We start from the raw sequence: 9,266 nt of genomic DNA, 5'->3' as shown, positions 1-9,266 counted from the left end.
TGGGCGCGTCCCGGGCGCGGGCGCTGGGCCCCGGGGGTGCCCCCGGCGGGGGCTCGGCCCCCAGGGCGGGCTCGGGGCGGGGGGGCCCGGCGGCCGCCGGCTCCGGTTCCAGCGCTGTCTCCTGTTGTTCAAGGGCTCCTCTCACCTGCCTCAGCAGTTGAAGTTCACGACCTCCGACTCCTGCGACCGCATCAAGGACGAGTTCCAGCTGCTGCAGGCCCAGTACCACAGGTACGTGCTCCCCCCGGGCCCGGGGCTGTCCCGGCCGATGCACGGGAATCGCTCCGATTCTGCTGCTCGTCGTTTCGCTCCCGGGACCCGATGAGAACATGGGGAAGGGGACCCCGTCGCGTAGCTTGGGACACCTTTGGCTGGAGGAGGACCTCGGGCACGGCGTTGGTCGTGTCCACATGGGAGCCCCGCGAGGAGAACGCCCATTCCTTTCTCCAGCCAAGGTCTTTCCTCCAAGTGCTGCTCAGCCAGGACTGCACAGACACTTGCCAGGCCTCCTGTCTCTTGCTGGGAGTTTTCCTCAGTTCTTCTCGCTGGCTGCCATTCCTGGACTGCAAATGCTGCAGGGAGCACTTAAATCCAAAAGCTTCTGCTTTCCTGTGTGTGTGTGGAAATAGTGTTGCTGACCCAAAAGCTGGCTTGAGACAATCTGTTGCTTTGCATGTGTGCGTGTCTGACATAAACATGAAGTCCTTTGGGTTAAATTGAATGAGTGATGCCCTCTGCCACAGCCTGGCGCTGGTTGTGGTGTGTGCATTGGTGCCATGTGGCTGTAATGTCCCCTAGCCCGGGCTCTGCCTGCGGGCAGGTCACAAGTTTGTGGTGGTGTCATTCTGGCAGAAAAAACTGCTGGGAAGTGGCCTTTCCTGGCGTCTCCGTGCCTTGGCAGTGCCATCGGGGGAGTAGGGCAGCCGAAGGAACGTTCCTGCTGAAAGGGAAGCTTTCCCCCCACGCCGCTCCACCCCCTTGGACTTAATCTGCTCAAGAAGGAGCAGGTTTTGTGTAGGTGAAGCTGTTTCTTGTTTGAAACATAAAACCACAGCACATGCTGGCTGCAGTTGCTCGGCTGGTGAGTTGGAGTCTCCTAAAACACTGGGAGCTGCGGCACTTTCTCTGAAGGGTGTGAAGAATCTAGGAGAGAGGAAAAATTCTTGCTTCTGGAGGGATGTGCTGCATTTGGGCCTCCCCCCTGCCCCCATCCAGAAATGGGTCTGGCTTTGGTTTTGATGTTGTATTGGAACATCTCTCGAGTGCTGCAGACAGGTTCTGTGCCAGAATCTGTCCCCAGCTGCCAGCGATCTGTTGAGGAAAGGCAAACCCCTCCCTGGGCAGCCAACTCTGCTTCTACCCAGCATTCTGCTTCCTGTGGAATGGATTTGCCTGAGGGAGGTCAGTGTTCAGCTGGTGGATAGCCTTGTGTCCTTCTGAATGTGTGCTGGTGGGGCTCCAGCTGAGATAGTGAGAGCAGGCTCTGTGTGGTCACTACTGTGCCAGCAGAGCCTGGCCGGGCTCTGGCCATCCCTTGAAGTCCAGATAGTGATGTCCAAGAATCCAGCCTGGCTGGGACGAGGCCGTGCAGGAAGCAGCTGCTCTGTGGCGATCAACTCTCTCACCTCCTGTTTGTGGTTTTCTTACTGTTTTCTGGCTTTTCAGCTTGAAGTTGGAATGTGACAAACTAGCCAGCGAGAAATCGGAGATGCAGCGTCACTACGTCATGGTAAGGACCAGCCCGAGAGCAGAGTGTGTGGGTGGCAACACCAGCAGGTGCCTGTGCCTGGGCTCTGCCTGGCAAGGAGCCCATGCCCCGCAGAGCTCCAGGGCTCTCAGCACGGCTGGAACTGGCTTTTTCTGAAAACGGGGCTGTTTTGTGTTGGCTGCATGCAGTGGGTTGTTGAAATGCGGGGTGGCAGGGAGTTTTTTGATGTAGAAAATGGGGCCTGGTGGGTGATTGCTTGATGGGTCCTTGGCCTGGCTCCCCGTGCCCGGGGGAAGTGACAGCTCCTACACACCTGAGAAGGTGCTGGTGTGCAGGTGTTCGGGGACTCTGGGAGGGTCATGGCCAGTGAGAGACAAAGCAGTGCTCTGAGAAGTCAGGAAACTGGGAAACCCACAAGCCCAAGCGGGAGTTAGAAGCAGAACCCAGCTTCTGTGCAAGGGCTAAACCCTGTGCACCTTCTGGTGACCCTGCAGCCTTGCTGAGCCGTGGTGCTGAGTGCTGGCACGTGTGTCCCAGCACAGGGTGTGCAAGTCCCAGGGCAGTGCCTGGTAAAGGCATGAGAAATGGTGCCACATGTGGGCAGCAGGCTTAGCTGTGGCTTTCCAAGTAGAAATCTGCCAGGAAACAGCCATGTTCTGGTGAGCAGGGTGAGGAAGAGCCCTTGTAGCAGAGGGGAGGGATGCCAGGCAGGGCTGTGGTCTCTTCCTTTCCTATCATGGAGTTAACAGGAGGCTGCAATACTGTCCATGAAGATGAGCTGGTTCCTGCTTGCCAGCTGCTGTTCCTGCTTGCCAGCTGCTGCACCTGCCCTGGAAGGAAGAGATAAGATGCAGAAATTAATAGAGCAGCTCTTCAGAGCAGAGTTAAGACTTTAAAACCAGAAATAAGGGAGCTGGCCCCTCCATCTTTCTCTACTGCCCTTGTGCTCAGACTCTGAGGCTGTGGGAAGCAAGGTGTGTTTGGGGCGAGGGACAAGGAGAAGAGGTCACAGCTTTCCTGGTGTGTTAATGGGGAAGCCCTCAAGTTCTCACTGGTAAACAATTGCTTCCTGTGCCTCTCAGTCTGCACAGAAACCCTCATCTCCAGCAGTGGCCAAGATACATTTTTTTTCCCCTCCTTAATGCTGGCAGTCACCAGAATTGATTCAGGTTGCTGTCAGCAGCAGAGGGGAAGGGCTGTTACTCGTGGCGCAGCGCTGGAGGCTCTGCAGGCGCAGCAGCTCCTGCCTTCTCTGCGTGGCTGAGCCGGAGCTGCTGCCGCTCCCCGTCGCGGGGAGCCAAGAGGAGGGTTCCTGTGAATGTGCAAAGCTGCTACAGCTGCTCTGATTTTTGAATAAGTCACAATTGGCAGCTTGGGGGACGGGCTCCTGCTTCCTGCTCGGTCTTCAGAATGCAAAGAAGCCTCGAGAGCCCGCAGCAGGCTGAGATCATTCTGATACCAAGCCGGGCGCTTCGTAGGCTTGTGGCGTCGGTACCAGGATGCCAGTGATCTTCAGTTAAATGAGCACAGATGTGGATTGTTCTTTTCCCTTTGGAAGAATCAGGATTGCAGGCTGCAGGAGGAGGTTTCTAAACTCTCAAAACATCAGCCTTATAACAGCTTCTTCCAGGGGTCAGGAATTAGCTGCTTCTGCCAATAGATTGTCTGTAGCTCCCTGTTGCTGCTGTGCAGGGGTTTTCTGGGTGGATTGTTCTTGTGTGTGGAGGGGGGAGGTTTCCACATAACTCCTTCCTAAACAGCTGGAGCTGTGCGCAGCTGGATGTGTTACTTGCTAGATGAAGTCCAGTTGTGGTCTCTCCCATTTTCTGCTGAAGCAGTCATGTCGGCTTTAGGATACTGGCCAGGCAAAGCTCACAGAGCCAGGCTGCCTCTCTCCTGGCTGTGCTTAGGGAAGTCTGGAGCCCTGAGCCTTTTTCCAGGTTTGACTCACTCTCACCTTGGTGCAAACTGTGGAAAGGTGTCTATGAGGGGAGCTGTGTGGGGCAAATCTCCAGGTCTGGAGCAGGGTGGGCAGGGAGCACCTGGAGGGGGTCTCTGTGCTTGCCTCCTGCTGTCTCTGTTTCTAGGGCTGGCCTCTGCTCTCCTTCCTTGCCCAGCCTTTGTAGAAAACTCTGCCAGGAATGCAGTGGTGGCTCCCAGCACTGACCTGGCAGAGACTTGACTTACAATTTGTTTTGTTCTCTTCTCTCCTGCTCTACAGTACTATGAGATGTCCTACGGGCTGAATATTGAAATGCACAAACAGGTAGGGGGGAGAGCACCTCCAAGTGCTGGGGAAGGTGCGTTGTCTGCTCTGTGTTGCCCTCTGTCACTTCAGTTGCATTTCAGGAACTAGAAATGCTGTCAGCCTGTAAAATGTCAGAGCTGCCTTTAAAATGCAGGCCCCCCCACTTCTCAGGATCACAGTGCTGACCTGGGAGCTCCCATCCTGGGCTCTGGGCATGCTGTGGTTCTCCCCAGGGCCTGAACAGATATATGAGCACCAGACAGGGCAGTGCAGGCAGGGTCTGGAGGTGCGGCTTGGAGACTCTGTGGCAGCCTGGATAAGTTTGCTCATTACCCTCACTGGTGGTTAAGTTGTTAATTATCCCCAGTGACTAATTACCTGTGGTGTTAACAACATGAGCTTCCTCTGAGCCTGTCTCTATCTGGCTCCAGCTCCAGTCACAAAGTCAGCTGTGTGTCGTGGCTCAGTTTTAAGCCTCTTAGCACAGTTCTGTTCCCCACAAAGGCACTTGGTGCTTCTGATCCCATTGCCCTTGTTGCTAAGCCCATGAGACTGGCTTCCCTGGGAAAACCTGAATCTTGTCGAAGAATCTGAGCCACGAATCCTCACTGCTGTCCCACGAATGTCTCCCAGCCTCATCTGCTTCCCTGTGGTGCTGGTAGGGTCCCCTCAGCTGGTTTTAGTGTGTGCCTGTACCCTTTGGCTCTGTATTTCGACTCCTTTGGAAAGTAACTTACAAAGGACTGGTAGCTTCACTATTTGCCAGGAGAAAAGCATTTAACACCCCAGAATTTGCCACTGCTGGTTTGAGGGTAGTGAGGAAGCTGCCCAGCCCCTCTGGTCTCCCCCAGTAGCCCCAGTCCAGCAGCTCAGCTGGGGAGGGGGAGCCTGAGAGGGCCAAGCAGCTGTGTGTGTGTCTGTGTCCACATGGCAAATGTAATTCAGCACATCCCCACCTGGCTCTGCAGTAACTTTCCTCTCTAGTTGCTCCCAATTTGTTAAATGAACGTCAGAGGAGAGGAAGGGGAATATTGAAAATCTGCTCTTGGCAGTCAGCAGCATCCTTTCATTTAACTGTGCAGGGAGGAGCCTCGGGGGGCAAGGTGATCCCCACGGCACCAGCATGCTGCCAGCATCTTTCCAAGGAGAGTGGGTTTTCTAGGGCCATTCCCAAGGGAGGGGGAATGTGGGGCAGCTGGTGCTGTGGGTGCTCAGTCCCGAGCTGCCTGACCTTTCCTCTCTGTCCCCCCCCCACATTTTTAGGCTGAAATCGTCAAGAGGCTAAACGGGATTTGTGCACAGGTTCTGCCCTACCTTTCACAAGAGGTGAGTCCCCCAGCCTGGGGGTTTGTTGGCATGGAGGCCACTGTCCCTCTGCAGCCAGCGAGATGTTACAGCCCTCCAGCACAGGCAGCTCCCCACCCTGGGCTGGGAAACCTCCTTGCTTGCTCTCACTCCCTGCATGGGGACCAGCCCTTCAAGGCAGTGTTGGCTCCCCGAGCGCTGTGTGGTGGGTAGTGTGCCCTCCATCCCTTTGGTGGCAGCTGGGGACAAAGCTGGTCCTGCTCTCTCCTGCCCGTGGCTCGTGAGCCATCAGCCATGTCTGCAGGGGCAGTGGGAGCTTTGGGTGCTAATCAGGGGAGAAGGACCCTTAAAAAAATACCTCCATATGGCTCCTCTTTGAGATCTGGTTCCTCTGCCTCATTAATTAATGCAGCTGATGGGCTCCTCCCACTCCCCAGAGAAATTAATTGGTGGAGGGGGTGCTTGGGTGTTGCTGTCTGAGGTGGGGGGAAGATTAAGCACCTCTAGAGCCATATCTTCTGTCTCCCCATGGAGGCTGAGCTCTGAGCAGTTCTCCTGGCTCTTTGGGGGTTGGAGGCTTCTTGCTTGGGGTCAGCACTGGGTTTAGGGCACAGGTTCTGTTTCTCCCACCCACCTGTTCTTAGGATGGACAAAGTCTCTGATCAGATCAGAGCTGCCTAATAACTAAGCCCCAGCTAAATCTTTTGCATCTTAATGCAATCCTTACCCTGTCCTGCTGCCAAAATGAAAAGAAAAATCCCCTTGCTGGAGTGCAGTGGAGAGGCCTGGTGTTCAGAGACCTTGTGCTCTGCAAGGAGCAAGTACAGTGTTGTCCTTTATTTTCTTTTAAAGTATGTGATACAGCCGTTTTTTCTGCCTCTGTTTGGAGCACCCAGCTGCTGCTGCAGTTGGCATCCAGCGTGTGTCCCAAGGACTGTGGAGCTTCCCAAAAGCTTCTGATTTCAGGGCTTGTTTTGTTTGTTAGACAGTCTGTGTAGTTGAAGGGTGGCAGGATGAGAGACATTGCCCACCTCTGGCCAAGGATCTCTCTGGATGTGTGCAGAGCAGGAGGAGGGTGGGAGTAAGAGGGGAGCTGCTTAATGCTGTGGTGAGGAAATGGATGAGACAAATGTGTTTCCTTCCCCGCTCCTTGCTGCGTGTGAGGCCCTTGTCACGGGTGAAGTGTGTGCAGGTGTCTCCAGCTGTGGGGTAACCAGCCTGTGTGGACTGGGTCCCTGTTCTGCTTCCCTGTGGCACTAGCAGTGACCCCAAATTCCTCTGTTTTCTCCACGCCAGCATCAGCAGCAAGTCTTGGGAGCCATTGAACGGGCCAAGCAGGTCACGGCGCCAGAACTGAACTCCATCATCCGTGTACGTGATGCATGTCTAGTTTGGGTTGGGAGGGGTGGGGATCCAGGCCTCTGGCCTGGACACAGAGCTGGGCTGTGGATTCTTGACCTGGGGACATCAGGGGACCCCTGCTATGGTGCTGCAGCTGCAGGGACAAGGCTGCAAGGCTGGGCTGGCCATGCTGGCACAGGGCTGGTTCCACAGCTTGCTGTGCTGTTTGCAGGGGAGCAGGGATCCCTGCTCTGCCTCAGCAGGGTGCAGGGAGAGGAGCTTTGGTTTTGAGCAGGAACCACAGTAAGTACTTGGCATGAAAACACCATCTGCTCTTGGTTAAGGTTGTGAGTGAGGGCTTTAATTGCAGCCTTGGGACATGCCAGAGCCTGAAGCCAGATGTCCTGTGGGGTATGGGCTGTGTGTCCTGCTGGGGACACTGCTGAGGCTTCTCTTGAGGCTGTCACAGCAGCAGGACTCAAGAAATCTTTTCCTACCCAACCCTGAGGCTGCAATGCTCTCCAGCACCCTGAGGTCCCTGGTTTAAGGTTGATTGCTGGCACAGTCTGGCCAGTCCAGGCTCTTGGTTTGGGGTCCAAGTGCACCCAAAATGACAATACCCCCGTTGTGTCTCTGTGTCTGTCCATCGTTCCCTACAGCAGCAGCTTCAAGCTCACCAGCTGTCGCAGCTCCAAGCCCTCGCTCTGCCTCTGACTCCGCTCCCCGTGGGGCTCCAGCCCCCGTCCCTCCCCGCCGTCAGCGCCGGCACCGGGCTCCTGTCGCTGTCGGCCCTGGGCTCGCAGGCTCACCTCTCCAAGGAGGACAAGAACGGCCATGACGGGGATGCCCACCAAGATGATGATGGGGAGAAATCGGATTAGAGCGACCGGGGGGCCGGGGGAAGGGGGCTGTCTGGGGGAGGGAGGGGGCGGGTTAGTGCAAAATGCAGTATCTCTCTCTAGTTGCTGTGCAGCAGGGCCGTGGAGACCTGTGCTCGGTGGCAGCTCGCCAGGCCTGTCCCCAGAGGCGGGTGGCAGGGCCTGGGGGGTGTCCCCAGCGCCGTCCCCGGCTGCTGCACAGCAATGCAAGCACCATAGCATTACCCGTGTGGCCAATCGTGCTCTCCCTGTGCCCAGCCTGCCTTCCCTGTCCCTCCTCCCGCTCCGTCACAGAGCTGAGCCGGAGCCTGGCTTGGGCCGCTCTGGGGCCACTTTGCCCCTTGGCTGTCCCAGCTCCTCGGTGCCATGTGGCCCCTCCCTCCACCTGCTGCTCCCCCCTCGGTATTTAAAGATTGCCCCTTGATCCTAACGGTTCTGCACAACTCCCTGCTGGGATCCCTGGCCCAGAACAATCTCCTCCCTTCCCCAGGCGCTCTTGGTCTCGTTGCATCGCCCTGGCCCCGTGTCCCCCATGCCCCTCCTGCACTGATACCAGGCCGGCGCCTTGCTGTTCTGCATGTACCTGTTCTCAACCAGCTCTGGCTGCCAGGGGGTTCACCCTGGGCTGGAGGGGGAGCCTGTGCCACCTGCTCCCTCTCAGCACAGCACCCGGCTCCGGGGGCCCAGGTGGCTGGGCAGAGGGGGCAGGCAGACCGAGAGCCTTCCCCGGCCTCCCCCTCCCTGTGCCCCTGCCCTGTGTAGAGGATACAGCAGCTTTCTCTGTTCTTATCTCCGTGCGCTAGCGTGTCTTCTTAAAAAACAAAAATGGAAAAAAAAATAATAAATAATAATCTGGTGTTTGTATATAGTTCTTTAGAAAGATCTTGTTTTGCTTTTTGTGTTTAATCACTTGACCTATAATAAGAGGAACTGAAAATGCTGTATCAAGGACGTACAAGCTGTGCCTTTCAAATAAAGAAATAAGAAGGTTGGTTAAAACCAGGACTTGCTGCTGCTTTCTTGCTGCATTTGGGATGCCTTTATAATACTTCCCTTTGTCTCCTGTCCCTTCAGATGGGGGAATCGGGGAGAAGAGGGAGGTTTCCTGGCTCACCTGTGCTGTGGGAGGTGTCTGGAGGAGTAGCCCTCCTACCTTCAGGTGGTAGTGTATCCCAGATTATTCCCTTGTTGGATCTCCCTCTCTGGAGGTTTCTCTGGGAGCCAGGACGAGTGAGGTTAACACTGACACCTCTGGCTCTGGCTTCTCTCCCACTCTTGTAGGGGCTGGTGGAACGGGGCCGTCTCTGTGGCCTTTGTGGCTCTGGGACACCCCTGCAGAGGTGGCAGCTGTGCTACAGCTGAAATCTGCCGGAGCCAGGGCCAAGAGGATGCCCGGGCAAAGCCAGAACAAACTGGAGCTCAAGGTGAAAGTTGTGGGTGGTGAAAAGGGAGCGGGGGCCTCTCCAGAAGAAAAGCAAGGAGCGAAGCAGCCCCGAGGTCTATCAGCTCTGTGTCGGAGCAGCGTGGCTTGGTAACACATGTGGAGGTCCCTTTGGGCTGCCACAGGTCTGCTCTGTGTGTGCATAATTCATTTTTCCTGTGGGCACAGAGGATAAGCTGCTTCTGTGGCTCTCAGGCCCCTCTGGAAAATCCGGCCTGCGTTGCCCTGGGGCTGAGATTGCTGTAATGGAATTGGCTCTCGATAATTAGAGCTGTCCTCTGGCTTCAGAGCCTGCTCCACCCTGATAACATCGTCCCCTCGGTATCTCTTAGGCCAGTTGGAGTG

General features: G+C 56.1%; 1 protein-coding gene across 1 annotated transcript; it reads left to right on the top strand.

Annotated features, from left to right (window-relative positions):
- Window position 1: 1 nt before the first annotated feature.
- TLE5 (TLE family member 5, transcriptional modulator) lies at window positions 2-8,485 on the top strand (the record flags this gene model as incomplete). The annotated part of the gene is made up of 6 exons (XM_042029122.1): window positions 2-231; window positions 1,666-1,729; window positions 3,930-3,974; window positions 5,220-5,282; window positions 6,558-6,632; window positions 7,262-8,485. Coding segments are annotated over 6 exons (699 nt in total), but the record flags the coding sequence as incomplete, so codon positions are not given.
- Window positions 8,486-9,266: the final 781 nt, after the last annotated feature.

This window comes from Corvus kubaryi, unplaced genomic scaffold (assembly GCF_017639235.1).
Source record: "Corvus kubaryi isolate FWS band 111438036 unplaced genomic scaffold, C.kubaryi_AGA036_p1.0 121, whole genome shotgun sequence".
Lineage (NCBI taxonomy): Eukaryota > Metazoa > Chordata > Aves > Passeriformes > Corvidae > Corvus > Corvus kubaryi.
Note: the sequence above shows the minus strand (reverse complement) of the source record. Positions and strands in the feature narration are given on the sequence as shown.